This window comes from Pinus tabuliformis, chromosome 2_2 (assembly GCF_031772625.1).
Source record: "Pinus tabuliformis cultivar Carrire ecotype Pingquan chromosome 2_2, CPIR1, whole genome shotgun sequence".
NCBI lineage: Eukaryota > Viridiplantae > Streptophyta > Pinopsida > Pinales > Pinaceae > Pinus > Pinus tabuliformis.
In genome coordinates, this window is record NC_142300.1 from 287,858,985 (window position 1) to 287,880,269 (window position 21,285).

The 21,285-nt window shown below is 39.2% G+C and overlaps 1 protein-coding gene across 4 annotated transcripts in view; it reads right to left on the minus strand.

Moving 5' to 3' along the window:
- LOC149192456 (protein S-acyltransferase 10-like) overlaps positions 1–21,285 on the minus strand; it is a 214,833-nt gene that overhangs the window by 136,563 nt on the left and 56,985 nt on the right. For all 4 annotated transcript variants that reach the window (XM_089404604.1, XM_089404602.1, XM_089404605.1 and 1 more), the window contains exons 3-6: positions 20,546–20,620; positions 20,380–20,457; positions 20,111–20,206; positions 19,924–19,957 (exon numbers count right to left, since the gene is read on the minus strand). In XM_089404604.1, coding sequence (XP_089260730.1) covers positions 19,924–19,957; positions 20,111–20,206; positions 20,380–20,457; positions 20,546–20,620 — 283 coding nt within the window. The remainder of the gene's footprint in view (positions 1–19,923; positions 19,958–20,110; positions 20,207–20,379; positions 20,458–20,545; positions 20,621–21,285) is intronic.

A 21,285-nucleotide genomic window follows, 5' to 3' on the forward strand; every position in this document is an offset into this window, starting at 1 on the left:
ATGGATCGATGAGACGAAAAAACTTCCGGAACGTAGATTATCACTTAGAAAATTAGGTCCACCTAGGCAATTTACATACATGACTATTATCTGCTAAGATTATTTACAATTTATAGATGCAGACTGGGTTTACAACATAATATGATCAAGTCGATGATGACTGTCGAATGGCACGGACACGTCGATCAAGCGCTATCCCTTTTTGCGAAGAAAATGGGGTGTACTACTATGGGTAGTTGACCCGTAGTGGTCAACATGTCCTAACCATCTTTTGCATTTTGTGGTACATCTTCCTGTTGAATGTGGCCAATTATGCTTTTACTTTTCTTTTCAGGTACATCAACCTCTGGGGTATCATTCCAGGCCCGACCCAAGGTATGGGAAAGGAGAGGGGGAAGGCTAACCCTATGTGGACCCAGTGGAGGAATGTGGACCCAGGTGGGAGAAATGATGAATGGGGTTATAATGAGTGGAGGGCAGTGATATATGCGGATGAGGGAGCAAGACCACGCAATCAAAATCAGGGTTTCCCATGTAATACCATTCTTAAAGCCAAAATGTTAGTAAAAGAGATCCCATGGGAGTATGGTCCAAGGTTGACATCCAAAAGAGGTCTAAGGGACAAGAGCACAAACCTAGTCGATTCTTTCCGCTCAAGCAAAATTTTAAGCATGGAAAATTTTCTTGAAGTTTAAAAACATTGGCGAGTCTCACTAATCCCTAATATGCAAACTATAAAATGTTTATTGATATATTTGTAAAATTATTCAAATTTATAATGATTTTATATATAGTCTCTATATAATGTTGGCGATTTTTAAGGTAAAATAATTTTATATTCTAAAATTTGGGTGAATCATCTTTTATAAAAATTGGAAATTGGCGAATCTTTTTTGTGGAAAAATCATGTAAAATTAGCCCACTGGGCGAATATTAGCCCCTAAAGTTTTCCATGTTTCCGTTGAATCCCCCCATTAATCCATGCCCAGAAGCATTCATGATAAGAAAACTACAATACTCCATTACCAAATGACAAGGCATACCTTTCGATTTGGGAGGCCCATCTTCAAACATGCAATCATGACAAATGGGTGAGGGACCACAAGGCTGGTTCAAGTGGCGGAGAAATAGCAAAACGAGCTAGTTGGTGGCTGCAAGGGGTTGCTGGCTGTCGGTTGAGGACCATCTTGGAGAAAAACATTCTCCTAGGGATATCACCCACAAAATGGTGGGTAATAGTGTGGAAGAAAAAAGCACACAGCAAAGGGAAAATTTTCCTCAGGGAACTTCAAGTCTCGGAAGTTCGAATTTCTAGTTGCAGATTGGCAGTAGCAGCAAGCAAAGCTAGCATTCCAAAAGGGAGTGTGAATAGTAGCGCAGCAGCTAAGCACGGGGAAAGAGGGAGTTTTCGACAATATCAAAGATGGCCACAGCAAGACTTAGAGATCGGGATACGTTGGATGGCTCCTCCAACTATTGTCATCTAGAAGGCCAGGGTGTCCTTCCTGTTGGATGAATATGGCCTAAAGCTCTACATAGACAGCGTTCTGGTAGTTCCCCAGGATGCAAATCAGTTGAAGGAATATAGGACGGAGATGGCACAAGCGAAGCGGTTGATCCTGGATGGAATCCAGGACCATATAGTCTCACAAATAGCTGGCAAGGATACTGCCAAAGAGATGTGGGATGCTCTTGCTACGCTATATCAGGGCACTTCCGAGCAGCAGAAGATGTTCCTGGAGAAGCTGAGATGCATCAGGATGCACAAATGGGAAGGCATAGATCCCTTCCTCACCAGGGTTCAGGAGTTCCGGGGCCAGCTTGAAATTGTTGGGGCAGCGCTTCAACCAACTGGGCTAGTAAGGTTGGTACTGAACAGTGTCTCTAAGGAGTGGCAAGTTTTTGTCCAAAGTATATTGGGCAGAGACAAGCTACCAAATTAGGCCAGGATGTGGGCAAATCTGCAGCAGGAGGAGTTGAGGCAAGCTCTGCTAAAGAGCTCCATCAGTGGTAGTAGTAGAAGTGAACCGAAGGTGGTGAAGGAGGAGGAAAATGTGGCCCTCACATCAAAGGGTCCCGGTAAGGGGCAGGGGGAGCAGAGAAAGAAGAAGGACTAATCAAAAGTCAAATGCTTCAGGTGTAGTGAGCTTGGTCACTATAGCACGTAGTGTTGTCTCAAGAAGAAGGACAACTCAGAGAAGCAAGACTAGCAAGCATCTTTTGTAGAGATCGATCGATTGTCCTCCAGGTTAGAGGAAGACTTCGCAATGTTCACAGATATACCTCCAGGAGTGAGGTGGGGAGATTTGGCACTGTAGTCCTAGAGAGCTACAAAGATTGGGCAAGGTCCTTGAGGAGTCCACCTCATGGATCAGTACCTTGCTACAGGGACCCATAGTATTCAGTAGCAGGATGGATCAGTGGCAGTTGATGTAGTTAGTACCAGAGTGGCAGTTGCAGACTAGTAGCAGTCAGATGCTGAAGAGCGCAGTGCAGTATTGACAACAAAGCAGATGGCTCAATGCAGAGTTGGCAGCAGCGCAAATTCGTCACTGACAGTGAACATGCTACTAGCAGTTAGGACTCCGGAGGCAGATGCATCAAACTGAACATAGTTGATTCAGTATTTTGGATGTTTTTAAGTTGCAGATGTTGCAATTGCGACAACAACAAATGAGAGGGAGTCGCAATGTAGAAGCAAAGTTAGCAGCAGTATGGTAGTGTCAGCAGCAGCACAGTTATAGCATCAGAGTTGTGCAGTAGATGTTGGGCAACAGCAGTCAGACATCAGCGGCGTAACAGAGATGATACAAAGACAGTGTTGTGGCAGGGTGTGCAGCACTAGAACACATTCCTCGCTAAGAGGGAGTGTTAATTTTTGTAGCATCGGATGTGTTCTAGCCACGAAATTTGGTGGACAGACTAAAATACATGAAATCTCCAAGACCTGGAAATCGTTTCTAGAAATTCCACCGAGAAGTGACTTAATTAAATTATTAACCAATTTTTTAATGTTTCCTAAGTCTAAACTTAGGAAAACAAGTTAATTAATTAGCATTAATTAAGTCGAGGTGAGAAACATCTAGAAACTCACACAGATCGATTCCAAGATGATCCTAGCCATCAATTAAGTTGTAATCTTGGTCGTTGGAGCTCCAACAGTGGATTATAAGAAGAAGTTGATGGGCACTTGGAGAATACTCTTGAGAACACCAGAAATTCGATTTTCTTGGTAGATCAATTTCTAGAGTAGCAGCAATCAGCGATCGGAGAGCCAAACATCTAAAACATGAGTGAGGGACAGGGACAATGAGTCGAGAGGACGTTTTCCAAATCCAGAGAGGCAGCAGCAAGAAGTTTGAGTTATTCCCAATGAGGCAACGTAGAGGACTGCGCAGTTGCTTCACATTGGCAGTTTGATTTGTTGGAGAGAAATGTGTTCTCAGTTTCAGAGGCTAGGTAGAGGTCCCAGAGTGTTGGAGAGACGATTCCCTCAGCAGAGGTAGGCAAAACGACTTCATCAAAGATTGGTTGGAGGCTTGTTGTGGATTGTTAGTTTCAAGCATCCAAAATGTACTCAGATTTTCACTGTTGCATAATAAAATAAAACCCTCATCTGCTGCACTAACTTTCCCACATTGGGTTTTTCCGGGGACTTTTGTCCAAAAATAACGGTGTTATTTTTATGTGTGCGCTAGTATTTTCTCAATTGTAGCACTATTTATTTTTCTGCAGTTTTTATTTGTGAAGGTTTCAGTGTGTTTATTTCGATGTTGTCGTAGAAATAAACTGAATAATTGATTTATTATTTAGAAGAAATAATACCAATTGCTGCAATAAGATTCCGGTATTGGAATTTTCACAACTTCAACCCATATAAGGATTTCTCCTATCTGCATACATGAGTTTCCATGTCATGTGCTTCAAAGCCTTGTGGTTGTTCCACAAATACCTCTTCCTTAAGGAAGCCATGTAAGAAAGCAGTTTTCACGCCCATTTGGTGAAGAGTCCATCCTTGGCTAGCAGCTAAGGTAACAACAAATTGAATAGTAGTATATCAAGCTACAGGTGCAAAAATATCATTGTAATCCATTCTCTCTTTCTAAGAGAAACCTCTAGCTACAAATCTAGCCTTATATTTTTCAATGCTACCATCTGCACCATGTTTAATCTTAAGCAACCATTTGGAAGTGACAATAGATTTACCTTGAGGTCTAGGAACCACTTCCCAAACATCATTCTGGACGATGGACTCATATTCTTCAGTCATGGCATCTTTCCAGACTTGTCCTTTTGCAACTTCTTCAAAGGTGTGTGGTTTTGCCTGAATGATGTTGCTCATGGTAGCAACATACCCCTGAAACCGACTTGGCTTCTTACTTTCTTTGAACATTCCTATTGGGGCAACATGTTGTTCAGCATCTTGCAAGGTATCTTGCAGCCATAGTGGTCTCTTTCTGGTAGGAGGATCATGTGGTGGAGGATCTAGAGGATCCATGGAACTCATTGGATTATCAGCAAGCTCATTCTCAAGTTTCGGTTCAGACTCAGATACAACCTCTTTTTCATTAACAACGTGTCTTTCAGCAATGGGAGGAGGAGGAGAGTCTCTTTCTTTTCCAAGAGTTGCATCTTGATCAAATGTTACGTCTCTGCTAAACTCTATAGTTCTTTGACCAGGTACATAAATTGTATAAGCTTTTGAATTATCACAATAGCCAACAAATGTATCTTTCTTACCTAAAGCTTCCAGTTTGCTCCTTTTCTCTTTTGGCACATGGAAGTATACATGATAGCCAAAGATTTTCAAATGGATTCACCTCAGGTCTTTTACCAGTGAAGAATTCTTCAGGAGTCTTATTATTTAAGGCATGATGAAGAGTTTTGTTTTGCATATAAACAACAGTATTTGCAGCTTCTCCCCATAGAAACTTTGGTAGCTTTTGATCATGCAGCATGGCTCTGATTGCTTCCATAATGGTTCTATTCTTCCTCTCAGCCACACCATTTTGTTGTGGATTGTACAGCACAATGGTTTCTTTCTTTATTCTGACATCTTTGCAAAGATCATTAAAATCATTAGACGCGAACTCTACCGCATTATCAGATCTGAAAACTTTGATCAACTTTCAAGTTTGATTTTCAATCAAAGCCTTGAAATATTTGAACATGTCAAATGTTTCCCCTTTCTTTTTCAAAAAAAATATCCTCTTGCGAGAAAAATCATGAACAAAAATCATGAAATACAAGTAGCCACCAAGAGAAGTAACAGACATAGCTCCACAAAAATCAGAATGTATGAGCTGAAATACCTGACTAGTTTTTGTTTTACTTAAAGGGATTGATCCCTTTATGTGCTTCCCACTTGCACATCCTAGGAAAACTCCTTCATGATCCATTATGATCTCAGACATTCCAGAAACCATCTTCCTTACATGAAGTAAGGCTTTGTAGTGTAGGTAAGCAAATCTTCTGTGTCATAGCTCACACTAAAGATCAGTATCATGGACCAATGCATGAATGGGTTTACCATTGACTTTCTAAAAAACTTCATATCTTGATCCAAGAGTGAAGGTTTCTCTCATTCTTGAGTTCAAAGGCCAAGTTAGAACTTTTTCATTAATAAAAGCAACTGTCATTCATTTATCTTCTAGAGCATATATGGATACAAGATTCTTTTTCAAACCGGGTACATAAAAAATTTCTTGCAAAAAAATAGATTTGCCATCATCTAATGGAAATGAAATTGAACCATAACCTTTGACTTGGTGAGTAGGATTATCTCCAAAGATAACATTTAAATTAGTCTCTCTCTCAACTAGATTAGAGAGTGCTTCTTTGTAACCAGTAAAATGTTTGGAAGCACAACTAACAACTAACCGGCCATCAAATGAATCTGCAGAAGAAGAATTGAAATGAGCAGAAACAAGAAAATATTATGATTGAGTTTTTGCTGCATTATTTCTATACCTTGGATTTCCTGTTTTCTTAGGATGGTCTTTTCTTTGATTTTTAAAAGTGTTCTTTCTATAATCAGATTTGTTTTCAAATCTAGGTGTTCTTCTTCTTTCTTTACAATCACGAGCAAAGTGACCATGCTTTTGACAGTTAAAGCATCTAACTTTTGACATGTCTGGATTCCCTTTATTTGATTTGAAAGCAATTTTATTACCTTTCTTTCTCTTGTCATAGGCTGAAAATGCAATAGGTCCTCCTTCATATTGTGAAATTCTCCCTCTAAAGATCATTCTGGCCTCCTTTTGGATACACTTTCCCAGGAGCTCATCAAATGTGGGAATAGTGTTGATATTTGTTAATTTTAGGTATGTTCTATGCTGAGAGAAATTTATTTCAATTTTCACAATTAGCTCCATATCTTTTCCAAATCAGCAATCACATCAGCATTAAAGTAAACTGCAATAGAACATAAACATAAATCGCAGAAGACAAAGCAAGACAAGCGGACACAAGATGTGGCGCTAGCCAGGGACAAACCTGAATGTGGGGAAACCCTTGATCAATTCTTCTTATATGTTCTTTAATAGTTCAACAGAGAGAGAGAGAGAGAGAGATAGTACGTTTACAACAGAAGTCAGCACTTTGACTTATCTAGATAAGAGCATAGATCATCTCTAAGAGGATGAATCATGATACATGAGATCAGTTGAAGACATGTTGCTTCAACTGATTCTCCAAGGTGACTCCTTCACCTATCGTTGTGCTGCATTTTGTCATCATGTTGCACCTCACCGCGCTGCACCATGTTGCACCCATCATCACTATGCTGCATCTCATCACGCTTCATTAATCATGACTGTACCCATCATTGTACTGCATTATGTGCCATTGCTATACCATGTTGCCATCTTGACCTATGTGTTGGCTGCAACTTGCTTGCTTGTTGTCCCTTGCTTACTTGTTGTCCTTAGCATGCTTGTTGTTGCATGCTAGTTGTCCCTTGCATGCTAGCTGCAACATTGCATGCTTGGTGTATTTGCTGCTAAGTACCATACAACTGTCCCAATGTTAGTTAGTTGTCCCTTGCATGCTACTCTCCTTTGGAGACAGATGCTCCGGCTGTTTCGGCAGTTTTGGCAGTTCCAGCTGTTCCCGGCAGTTCCGGCTTTTCCGGCAGTTCCAACGGTTCCAACAGCTTCGGCTTTTTCGGCATTTCCGGCTTTTCCGGCTTTTCTGGCAGTTCCGTCTTTTTCGACTTTTCCGGCTTTTCTGCTAGTTCCGGCTTTTCCAACAATTCCGTCTTTTCCGGCAGTTCTATCTTTTCCGGCAGTTCTGGCTTTTCCGGCTTTTCTGGCAGCTCCGGCTTTTCTGGCATTTCCGGCTTTTCTGACAGTTCCGGCTTTTCCGACAGTTCCGGCTTTTCCGGATTTTCAGGTAGTTCCGGCTTTTCCGGCAGTAAAGCTTTCTGCCCTCTGGATCAGGGCAACGTTATTCCTTAGGATCTCTCCTCCTACTAAAACCCAAAGACAAGTAGAGAGAGGAAGAGATCCCAAGTGTGTTGAAATGACTTGAAGGCCACCTCTATTTATACTAAAACGTTGAGTACATGTGGGGTTTATTTGGTTGTTGGCCGACCTTGACGAATTCTCTTATAACGCAAATAAATTCACAACTCCATGAATACTTATCGGAATCGGATGATCTTGAAATCAATCCTACACCTTTCGATGAGACGGATCCAAAAAAAATATCAGCTGCCATAAATAAGATGACCCACATGGAGTTTGGCCCTAGTTTCCAATTTTAACACTCCCTCTCAACTAGGAAGAACTCCATCCATTGATGCATATGTCCGACTGTACTATCTCTGCCATCAGTGCCCTGCACTACTCTGCTCTAATCTGTTGAGCTCTACTCTGTTGAGCTTTGCTCTGCTCTGCTGAACCATGAAGAAGAATAATTGATCGAGAATGTCTCATACCATTCTCTACTGACCCGAAGTCAGTTTCATCTGAAGAGAGTGTGTCACATCACTCTTACTAACCCAAAGTCAGTTTTATTGATCCCAAGTCAATATCACAAGAGTGTGTCTCAAACCACTCATACTGATCCCAGATCAATGTCACAAGAGAGTGTCTCAAACCACTCATACTGATCCTAGATCAATGTCACAAGAGAGTGTCCCAAACCACTCACTCTGATCCCAGATCAGTTTCATTGATCCCAAATCAATGGAGGTCATCCTAGCATAGGGAGTACGGTAGATACAGCGATGCGTCCATCGATAGTACTACTATGGTCCCTATCCTCATTTCCCTGCTCATTGATCAGATGAGTGGTACTTCCCATGAGTCCCAGGCTGCATGGGTAGGATGCCTCAACAGGAGAACTAATCATCTTGTCCATAGGAGAACGAATCATCCTGTCAGTGAAGGCCATGGAAAACTAATCATCCTAGCCCACAGGAGAACTAATCATCCTGTTCCACAGTCGCCACGGAGAACAAATCATCTTGTTCCACAGTTGCCACGGGAGAACTAATCATCCCGGCCCACAGGAGAACTAATCATCGTGTTCATACCGCACCACCAAGGGAGGGTGAATCGCCCTGTGGTCGTATGTTGCTCCAGTAAGTACCCCAAGCCCCCCAGAGCTCCCAAAGCTCAATGCATGCAACATGCAAAACCCTTATAAGAAGGTCTCTCAACGACTCCAAGTTGTTTGGGAAAGTCACAGATTTGACCTTTCCCCGGGGCTTTGACAAAATGTCTGCGACCTGTAAATTAGTATCAATGCGATGGAGCGTCCTCGCTCATCGACTTACCATATCGCAGATAAGGCAGTATCTGATGTCTATCTGCTGGAGCAATCATCAAATACAGGATTCCTCAATAATCGAATCCCCCCTCTGGTTGTCACAGAGAATCGCAGTGGTATTCATCATGTGTACAAACAGTGCACTTAAGAGCTTCTACAACCATGCAGCTTCACAAGAGAGCATACTCGTAGCTATGTATTCGGTCTCGGCGGTGCTTATAGCAACCGACTTCTACTTCTTGCTCATCCATGATATTGAAGCAAAATCCAAAGAGAACCAGCACTAAGAAGTGCTCTACTGATCCTCCACACTGCCTGCCCAGTCAGCATTCGAATAATCATGCAGTTTTATATTTCTGGCAGTGTATCTCAATCCATGAGAGATTGTGCCCCGAAGATATCTCAGAAGATTCTTGGCACCAATCCAGTGAGGCTCAACCAAATATGAGCTCACCATGCTAACTGCAAAACATATATCCGGACGGAAGTTCACCGAGAACATCAACGCGAATGAGTTTATGAAACTCAGAGGCATTTCCCAAATCCGGTCCAACATCACTACCATATAACTTCTGAAAGTTAAGATCCTCGAGGTAGTCACAGGCTTGCAGTTTATCATTCCACATCCGGAATCCAACTCCCTCTTACTTTTGCAAATGAGAGGCTCTGCACCTGTGAGAAATAAGTAGTCCTCATAAGGTGCTGGTATGAGAGGTCTATCATCCACAACCTTCAAACAATGGTTTGGATTGGCTTCACTCTTAGTGAATCTCAGCTTCATCAGACAGCTATCAATCCTCTCATACTACGCCCGGGGTGTTTTGCTTCAAGCCATAGAGGGCTTTCTTCCACCTGTATACATGAGATTCTCGATCATGAATCTCAAACTCCTTGGGTTGTTCCAAACCTGTGGACCTGTTGTATGAGGGGAATGGTCCCCTTATAAGATATTCCTTCGATACATCTCAGACATGTACCTTCATGCTCTTCTTGAATTCAGGCATCCCTATCACCATCTGACTCACATCAGGTAGGGCCCCATAGGTAGACCTCCGGTGTTATAGATGTGATATGTCAATTGACATGATCCCTAATGGACCATCCTGCAACTTGATACAAATTGCCAACCCTAAACTCATGAGAAAAAGCATCTTTGAAAATTATATTTTTTTAACACATACCTTTCCATTGATGAATGCCACCCTGAAACCTTTGACTTCCATTTCTGAGATGGACACCAGGTTCTTCTTGCGATCAGGTACATAAAAGAGATTCTGTAAATGAATCGAGTTACCCTTATTCAATTGAGAGTTAACATTCCCTACACCCTTTTTGGGATAGGTGGCATCGACTCCAAGCATAATCCCACGATTGTTTCCATATCTACCAAATTAGAGAGTGCACCCATCTATCTGATGAAGTGCCTTGAAGCACTACAATCAATAAGCCAAATTCCCAAAGAATCTGAAGGAGAGGGCCAATACAAGATAACACTTCTTTATCTTATCAGAAAGGCCATTTCCTTGATGACCTGCATTACCTGTCATTCCTTTGATCATTGAAGATATCCTTAGAATTATTTTTATCATCATCAAGTGATGTGTCCCTGCCATTCGGACACTCCTTCGCATAATGGTACAACTAGTTATCTACCTTTCCTTCCACCCTGAGATCCGGTCTTCCAATGAAGTGATATTTAGGTAAGCCATATTCCGCTGCGCCATTCTGATAATATTCTCTGCTTCAACTTCGCCCTTGGTGAATTTGAAGAGGGATGAGGAATCCACTGATCCTTTTGTCCTTTCCCAACTGTCTTCAGTGATTGCTCTTTCACACTTGCTTGGGCATTGTCTTCACCTCAGCTCTGATACCATGTTAATTTTAGGTATGTTCTATGCTGAGAGCAATTTATTTCAATTTTCACAGTTAGCTCCATATCTTTTCCAAATTAGCAATCACATCAGCATTAAAGTAAACTGCAGATAGAACATAAACATAAATCGCAGAAGACAAGCCAAGACAAGAGGACACAAGATGTGGCACTAGCCAGGGACAAACCCCAATGTGGGGAAACCCTTAATCAATTCTTCTTATATGTTCTTCAGTAGTTTAGCAGAGAGAGAGAGAGATAGTACGTTTACAATAGAAGTCAACACTTTGACTTACCTAGATAAGAGCATAGATCATCTCTAAGAAGATGATACATGAGATCAGTTGAATACATGCTGCTTCAACTAATTCTCCAAGGTGACTCCTTCACCTTTCATCACGCTTCATTAATCATGACTATACCCATCACTGTACTGCATTATGTGCCATTGCTGCACCATGTTGCCATCCTGACCTATGTGTTGGCTACACCTTGCTTGCTTGTTGTCCCTAGCATGCTTGTTGTCCTTAGCATGCTTGTTGTTGCATGCTAGTTGTCCCTTGCATGCCAGCTGTAACATTGCATGCTTGGTGTATTTGCTGCTAAGTACTATACAATTGTCTCAATGTTAGTTAGTTGTCCCTTGCATGTTGCTCTCCTTCGGACGCAGATGCTCCAGTTGTTTCGGTAGTTCTGGCAGTTCCAGCAGTTCTGGTTGTTCCCGACAGTTCCCACAATTCCGGTTGTTCCCGGCAGTTCCAGCAGTCCTAGCAGTTCCGACAGTTCCGGCTTTTTCGGCTTTTCTAGCTTTTCCGTCTTTTCTGGCAGTTCCGGAATTTCCGGCTTTTCCGGCATTTTCCATCTTTTCCGACAGATCTGGCAGTTTCGGATTTTCCGACAGTTCCGGCTTTTCCGACATTTCTGTCTTTTCCGGCATTTCCAACTTTTCCGACAGTTTTCGCTTTTCCGGCAATTCCGACTTTTCCGGCTTTCTACCCTCTGGATCAGGACAACGTTATTCCTTAAGATCTCTTCTCCTACTAAAACCCAAAGACAAGTAGAGAGAGGAAGAGATCCCAAGTGTGTTGAAATGACTTGAATGCCACCTCTATTTATACTAAAACGTTGAGCACATGTGGGGTTTATTTGGTTGCTGGCCAACCTTGACGAATTGTCTTATAATGCAAATAAATTCATAATTCCATGAATACTTATCGGAATCGGATAATCTTTAGATCAATCCTACACCTCTCGATGAAAGGGATCCAAGAAAAATATCAGCTGCCATAAATAAGATGACCCACATGGAGTTTGGCCCTAGTTACCAATTTTAACAATATCGCTGATGGTGGTGATAAAAGTCTCCCAAACAGGAGAAAAGCCTCCAAGCGCTGTCAACACCATTTCTTTATCAGGTACAACTTCACCAACTGTTGATAGTTGAAGCCTGATTTTGGTCATTCTTAAGAAATATGCTTGAACCGTCACTTATCTATTCATCTTGATGTCCTTCAACTGATTCTTTAGGGCAATAATCTGGTTCAAATTACTATTTGCAAACATGCCAATTAGTTTGTCATACATTCCTTTAGCTTTCTCCAAACTAGAAACATAAGTAATGAGATGATCACTAAGAGAATCAAGGATAATTTTTTTAACGTTGATTTCACCCTTTTTATATTTGAATTTGACAACATTACTTCCATTCTCTGGTGGATCAGCTAGTGTGTCTTCAACATACTCCAAAACTTCATGTTCTTCAAGTGTGATATCTACCCTTGCTTTCCATGGACCAAAGTTTGAAGCATCATCCAGTTTCTCCTCTATCTTGAAATAAGACGAAGTCATCTTAATCAGAAAACTTTGGTAGTGAGTGGGGTCTCTTTAGATGATCTCTGGTCTCCTTGGACTTGTCTTCACCCAGGCTTTGATACCATGTTAAAATCTAAAAGTTCTATGCAAAATTTAAAAATCCTTTGCAGAAACTTGAAAGTTTTATGCACAAAACCCATGTTACTTGGGAGCGGGAGTGGGAGCGGGAGCGGGAGCAGGAGCGGGAGTGGGGAGCGGGAGCGACCATTTTCAGAAGCTCCCGGTTTGGGAGCGAATCCCGGAGCGATTTTTTAAAAATATATATATATTTTATTTTTGATACATATATGTCAACAAAAACATGTAAAATGATGAATTAGATATAAAAAACATAAAAAAACATAGATTGAACCATATAACAACAATCATCTAGAAGTTATAATCTTCATCAACCACGTCCGCAAGTTAGTAACATAGTAACATACAACATATTGAGTCTCATGATTCATCAATCTTGAAGTTTCAAGCTTTCAAAATTCAATATATAACATTTATCATCATTGATCACCAAAGTTGTACTTGTAAGCTAAGTGTAACCATTACAACAAATAATATCTAACATGAAATGAAATTTTATAAAATGAAATGAAATGAAACAACTTTCAACTTTCATGAAGCATCATATTCATAATTCATTACTAATGAATTATAATTTCCAACTTCAAACTTAAATTGTCATATATTGTTTAAAAAAATATCATAATAAATATGAAAGAGTCAATAGTTATAAAAGCTACTAGAAACTAGAAAAGAGAAGTAAATCTATTATCTATTTCTTATGCTTGGGCCTCTTGCCACCATGAGAAATGTCTAATTTTTTAGTCTTGTTGCAAAATCAGGATCTTTGTCATTAATATCACCCTCCAAGCATTAATATCCAGAGGTATCTTTGTCATTACCTTTGTATCTGTATAGGGATCTTTGTCATTAATATCACCCTCTAAGCATTAACATAAGATAGAAAAAGCATAGCATGTCAAGTCAAGATTTTGTTTGAGTGATGCGTACATTTTTAGAAGGGTCATGATAGAGGAGTTCGACAACCAATGTCACTAACATCAAGGTACATAGAGGGATTGGTACTCTTGATTAAATACGAGTTCCATACCCTAATACATGACAAAATTCAATGGAAACATTGCAATCCCCCAATCCTGAAATCCTGAAATACTGATAAGTCTGCTAGATTATGAATGAAATCTAAAATTCTACTTTCTCCATATGAAACCCAATGAGGACGAAAGCACTCTCAAACATCCTGAGTCATTTCATGGTAATGTTAAAAATTTAAGTAAAAGGATGAAAATTAAAATTAAAGAAAATGTCACTTCTAGTGCTAAAATCACACATAACAGTGAATCATGTCCTGAATAGTAAGTCCTGACTCCTGAGTCCCAACTCAGCCTCAAAATATCAACAAAAAAAATATAATAATGTATCTCATGAGTCATAATGTCATATACAATGAAATGAACAAAATACCTAAAGTCTAATACTATTGATTTCCTCTGCCCCTCTTGCGAGAAAATGCCACAACTTTCCCTTTCCCTCTAGATGTAGATGTTGGTGCTAGTGGAGTTGGCAATGGAGTCTGTTGTGCTCTAGAAGCTGAAGAACTAGAAGTAGGAGCTATAGGAGGTAGACCACGTCCTCTACTGGTGGCAGGGGTAGCCCGGGCAGGTGGTGTCACCTCCTCCTCCTGTTGCTCCTCCTCCTCCTCCTCCTCCACTACATCCTGCACTAACCAATCATCAGCAGACTCCATGAAAGACCTCTCAGCCTCAACCCTCCATGCAGCAGTGGTGTCAATCCCATCCAATGAGATGGCCTCCATATCAGGTGTCCTCTCAAGTTGCCTCACCCACAATCGAAGATTGTAGTAAATGTAGACCATGTCATTAAGTCGCTAGGACTCCAACCTGTACAAAGATCATGAAATAATAATTAATAATTATAAAAAAAAAATATTGTTTAACGAATTCAAAAATTTATTTGGAAATTTGCAATATTTTAAATTTTTAAGTGTTAACCTGTTGCGCTTCTTGTTGTGTATTTTTTCAAATACACTCCAGTTGTGCTTACATCCTAAGGAGCTACATGTTTGGCTAAGGATTCGAATGGCAAGCTTTTGCAGAAGGGGTACCCTGGCACCATACATTCTCCACCGTGCATCTACAACAAAATTACAAATAAAATTTTAAATAAACATAAGAAAAAATGGAATTTGAAGAGACAATGAAATTTGAAACAAAGTTACAAACTAAAAAATACCTGGCATTTTAATCGTCCTATCAGTCACAGCCATGTCAAAGTCAAATGTGCCACTTGCCATCCCATATGTCTCAATTTCTTTAGAGATCTCTATATGTTCTGCTAGAGATTGCACCATCTTCTGGACACAGGATAAGTATCCATCCATGATCTCAGCATCAAATACAAACCCACATGCGTGAGAAAATGCGGGGTTCAAGAAAATCCCAGCAGCATGAATGGGACGATAGAGTGTGTTGTTCCATCGCTCATCAATCACTCCCCATAGGAGGAGTTGTCTCTGAAACCCCTCATCTCCCTTATCATCATAGTAGGCCTGAATGGCTTCTTTGGCCCTGTCCATGGCCTCATACAAATAGCCCATTGCGGGCTTCTCACCATCAACTAACCGAAAAACCTTTACCAAAGGTTCAGTAACGGCGCACACCTCCTGCACTCCCACCCAGAAGTCTTCCTGGTATGAAACTAGTCTGCATACGGCCTCTCCCTCTGGTTTGCGGCTCATTGGCAAAGCACGCCACTCCTCTGAAAGAAACATTATCTTCACATCCCACATAGAATTCAAGAGGGATTAAAGAGATATGAAACTGGTGGCAAACCGTGTAATGGTGGCTAAGCACAGATGTATGGTTATATATAAATTTTGTAATGCTTTTGGATAACTCAACAATATCTTTGACAAAGGGAATTTTCCCTATGTCCTCCAACATCAAATCAATACAGTGTGCAGCACAAGGTGTTCAAAATATAGTACGATGTCTGTCCATAAGCATTCTGCCAGCAGCAACATAATTTGCAGCATTGTCCGTTATGACTTGGACAACATTTTTTTCACCCACTTTCAAAATAAACACATCCAGCAAATCACATAAGGTTCTTGCATCTTTGATTTGTGCATATTCATCAACAGATTTGATAAACATAGTCCCCTTGAGACAACTAACCAAGAAGTTTATAAGGGTTCTCCCCTTTTGATCAGCCCAACCATCTGACATCACAGTGCATCCTGTTTGTGCCCATGATGCCCTAAAATCCTCCAATCTTTTGGTGCAGTCAAGCTTTTCATTTTGAAGAATCCGCCCTCTGAAATCATGATAAGAAGGGATTTTGTACCCTAGGCCAACAGTTGCAATAGCATCAATAGCAGGTTGGAAAAATGGATTATTCCTTACAATGCTGAAAGGAATATCACTCCAAAGGAGAAATTTTGCCAGCAACTTGTCAGCTTGTTCTTTCTCAGTTTTTTTTAGCATTGAACTGATAGATCGTTGTGAACCAAGTGTGGTTCGAGGAACAAAAAATGATGAGGCAGCTACCAGATTGGTTGATGCTGCAGTAGAACCAGTGCCACTTGCTTGTTCAGCTGACTTTTTTAGTTGCCTCTTCACTTCTTCTTTGGCCTCTCTATTCTGGTCTAAAGTTTCCAATGCTTTCATGGCTCTTTGGGTGAGTTCAAGATTTGTATTTTTGCAAAGCCCTACATCAAATCCAGGGATTTTTGCAAGGTGATACTTCAATCTATACACGCCCCCGAACATATGTTGCCGACACAACTTGCAAGTCAAGTTTAGTCTATCATTCGGAGCATCAGGTTCACCAAATTCCCAGAAAGGGTCCAATTTCCTTGGCATGTTTGATTTTGAACTTTGAAGTTGAAAACTTGAATGGTGTTTCAGTGAAGTTGTGAACCTATGGGAAAATAAGGATTACAATTTGGTATTTACAAGTTACAAACTTACAATTTAATATTTTACTATTTAAATTGTACAAAAACTAAAAAAAACTACATACAATTTAAGAAACCCCACTCCAAACCCAACCAAAAAAACTAAAAAAACAATACATTGGACAAATGTCAAAAACCCCATTCCAAACCCAACCAAAAACATTGAAAAAAACAAAAACAAAGTTTCAAAACAATGAAAACAAAAAACATTGGTGCCCATACCGTTTTTATGGAGATAATCGGTCTCCTCCTTAGCACACTCTTTGATTTTCTCCTCCACGTAGTTGATTTAGCTCCAAAATGGCAAGATCTCCAAGCCTCTCCAACACTCCAAATCTCCAAACCCCTCCGCGCGCTCTGCTGTCCAAATGAATAAACAAAAATCGTGTTTTCCCTTTTAAAATAGCGCTGCCCGAGCCTCCCGCGATTTTTACCGAAAAAAATCGGCTATAAAAAATATCTCGAGTATTAACCGCGATTTTATCGTTTTGTTTAAAAAATCACGAGTAAACGATAATATCACAATTTTAACAACACTTCAAACATAATTGAAAGATATGATTTCTTCTAGGAGAAATTCATCCCTGAGCTGCCAAATTTTAACATATATATACATCAATTCGGCAAGTCCAATCACGTAAAGCGATAAGATTTCTTTTTATGGAAGGTTTTAAGCCCACGAAGAAGCTATTTCTTTGTGTATCCCAAAAGTTGTGTGCACATACATTTCTACTTATATAATTACACATGTAGTTATATTCCATACACTTGTCATCCATTAAAATTAGGAATTTTATAACAATTTACTGGTTCTGGTGAATAAATCCCGGTTAAGCTCAGGAATTCAGATATTGCAACATTCGTCTTATGTGTTAGGAAATCTTTTCGGAGAAATCACATTAGAGATCATTTATCGACGTGTTTCGAACCATCCAGTGTGGTTCATCATCAAGACAAGATGGAGAATCAGATCATGGCACCAGATTAAATAGAGAAACCAATGTAGAGATCCTTAATATTTTTAACGGCTATATTAAATAGCTAGTTTTGAAAAAAGAATTTTAGGATGTTAAAATTGACTCAAGTCAAATTTTGAAAAATTCAAATATTTAGATGAAGACTAAGTTAAAAAAAAAGGATTAAAATATAAATAAATAGGAATAAAATTGAACTAATAAAATAATATTTTATTATATAAAATCAAATATTTATATTGAATTATATTAAAATTAAATCTATTATTAAGTTATGGTTAGATATTAAGTCAAATATTTAGATTCAAGAATTAAATTATTTGGAATAAAATGCTATATGAAATAATATAAATTAAATTATTTAGATTTAAATATGAAAATAATATATTCAAGTCAAACATAAAGCAAGGGTCAAGTCAAAAATAAAAATAAAAATAATCCAATAATAATAAAATTCTTTGAATAATAAATAAGAAAGCCTAAAAATTAAGAATAAAATCAATTAGATTTTTAGTCTAGGTGTTAAAGAAATAATAAATAAATTTATTGACCAATATATATTATTTAATTTAATTTAATTAGTTAATATATTCATTCAAAAAAAATTAAATAAAATTTTTAGTGAATTTCATGACCCAAAAAATAAAAATAAAAACAAATCAAATTTATAAATAAAGCGCAGGGACCCAATGATCATTAATCTTCCATCCATCATCCTTGTTAAAATTTTTAGTAAATTTCATGACTCAAAAAATAAAAAAAACAAATCAAATTTATAAAGAAAGCGCAGGGACCCAATGATCATTAATCTTCCATCCATCATCCTTGTTTAGATTGCAAGGCTTCCTATCAATCTCAATGGCCTCCCTAAACTTTCGATGAAAGAAATGAATCAGATTCAACCCTTGCAATGACCAGGGCCTCTTCAACACAGATGTGATGTTTCGTCTTTTCCTAAGAGTTCAATATTCTGAAATAATGTTCCCGTTGGTGAGTAGAGAAGGGCTTCACGTTTACCTCCCAACCATAGGCTGTTATATTGTCCGACTCTGTAACTCACAACCCCCGTGCCAGTCTAGAGTCTGAGGGTTGAAGATAAAGAAAATTTCTGAGCAATACACCAGATGAGCTGAGGGAGCGAGATCACTTATCGGTGTTTTATCAGCATGGTGCTTTATCAGTTGTAGCAAGGACCATGGTTTGTCAATCCCCAGCAAGCACCCAACTTGTGAATTCAACCTCCCTCTGCGTTCAGGTTTTGCCACACTTGATATACACTGGGAGAGGAAAATGGACAACGGTGATCCAAAGAAAAATAGGTACTCCTATCACTGTTCACTATGCTACCCTCTCTTTCAGAAATTCTACTTCCAATACTGAACATGAACCCCCCCATTCAGCTTAGTTCATATTTTTAAACGGTTTGGGGGGTTGCCTCCCCAAGTGGTTCTTCATGTTGCCTTGCCAATCAAGTTACCTTTTCGATGTATGAGAAGGGAATTCGATCACAGTTGGCAGCACGGTTGCATTGATGGCCACTTAATTAGGCAATCCTTCAACTGCCACGAGATTTGGCATCTAATTTTTTGTGCGGTGGGCATGGCGATCCGTGCCATAACCTGCCCCTTCTCAGACTCTGACTTATCCCTTCTCCAGATTATGAATAATTAAATGGATTATGATTAAATTATGATTGCCTTATAATTACAATTAATTAAATATAATTAATTATGATTACAATTAATCATGGTCATCACATCATTACAATTAGTTAAACATAATTGAATATGGTTAAAATTAATTTATGATTACTTATGGTGTTCAATGATTATAATAAATTATTATTTGAAATGTTAAAATTTAATTAATTGTTTGTTCGAGTGTGGAAAACATGGCTAATGTTCAAACAGGGTGTTCACACAACTTGGCATCAAGATTGAATAAGAATGGATTTCAACAGTAATGGTCTTTATTATATTAAAACAGAGGTTTTTCCAGTGATTCAGATATTGCGCTAAGATGCTCAGCTACACAAAAAAAAAATGTTTATAAAGATTGTATTAACGTAGGACTGTTGAATGGTAATTCATAGTTATTTGTAGAGCTCACAAACAAATCAAGGTATTCCACTCTAACTCATGGAAGCATATGGACGCTGCAAAGAACGACTCAATCCTAAATAGAATCAGGTACTACTACTAAGGTAGTTCCTAAAATAAATCAGATCACAAGAAAAACATTTCACATGGCATAATCCATTTGTCAATGGTTATCCCTTTCCATTTATTTGCTCAGCTTTTTATAAATCTAATAGGAACTATTTCGACATATATTAGGTTCAATAGTTTTTTTCTTGGTTACAGACTGTTAATTGCTTATTATGGTGATGCTGAAATTGCAGCAATCCAAATGAAATAGATAGAGTTAAACCATACCTGCCACTGATGAAATTGACAGCATGTCGAATTACTGCAACAAGATCAAGTAGCATGCCACTCGTAAGTAACAAAAAAGAGAATAATCCATGAGAATTGAAGGGGCAGAGGAACTGTGCTGGATAAGGACGGAAATGCCATTTTCATCCTCACTTGGATCAATTCCCTTACTAAATAAATGACTTGCCTCCTTGATGATCCAGGAGATCGGGTTGCCACTGGCATGTAAGGGAAGCCTTTGCCTTGGGCTCTTGCATGATGCTCTTCATCCATGGGCAGTATCCTGATATCCATCATTGACATAGAAAAGTCTTTCAGTGCCAGCCCCCCGATAAAATTCCAATACTGGATGTCAACCTATAACGTTTAAACAATAGATATCCATATGCTTATCACATTCGGTTCCCAAATTATAATAAACTGAACGTGGATATAAATATGTCTATGGTGATTTACCTCAGAACAACATCCTTTGCATTTTTCATCATGGCTTCTGGTGCTCTATACATATCCTTCAAAGCATCAAGAAGATACCTATAGTCCACGAGAAATTATAAGGTATACAGTATACTTTATCCCCTAATCATGTTGAGAAGCCAAGTCATCAAAGCTACAAACTCACCCAGGAGATGAGCATGCTGTATAAAAGTATTGAGCAATTGTCATTATCAGTATCAGCAAATACAAGGAAGTGTACCTGCAAACAAATCAAAGTGAAATGAGAACTATTCTTTTCACCACATGCAAATAGTAGTGTTTCATATTCTTCAACTTAGCCAGAGTCGTTACATCAATGACCATCAGCTGAAGCAGAGAGAATATTGAAAAGAATGAGAATGGTTCTCCTTGAAGAAAGATCCATAACAAACCATATAAATTATAATGTAGCAAGCACTTGTGACATTTTGTAGCATTACATTTTCGATCAAATCAGAATGGTCTTCAGAAGGAAAACACAAGAGATCTAAAATTACCAGAAGTAATGCCTAATAGTCAACAGGCTAAGCTCCTTAAAGAAAACACCATCAAACCCGGGGATTGGGAAATACAGGCTGCAGAGCCTAAAGGTGAGAAAAGAAGACGAGAAACTGAGCATTTAAAAGACAAGAAACAGGAATCACCGCAGTCACAGAATTGGACTATAGAAGACAAATCCCCAAAAGGCTGGGAATCTAGTAGGCAGCCGAAGGTTTAGGACAAGATTATAATCCTTAAAAGGGTCAACAAGGAAGGTGTTGAAGTAGTTTTGGGCATAGTAATGATGTTGTTCCGGTATCTCCAAGAAAGGGATGTCTTTGAAAAGTACTCCAAGCAGCACTTGACTGAGCAACTCCTCTCAGAAAAGACTTTCAGATAATGCAG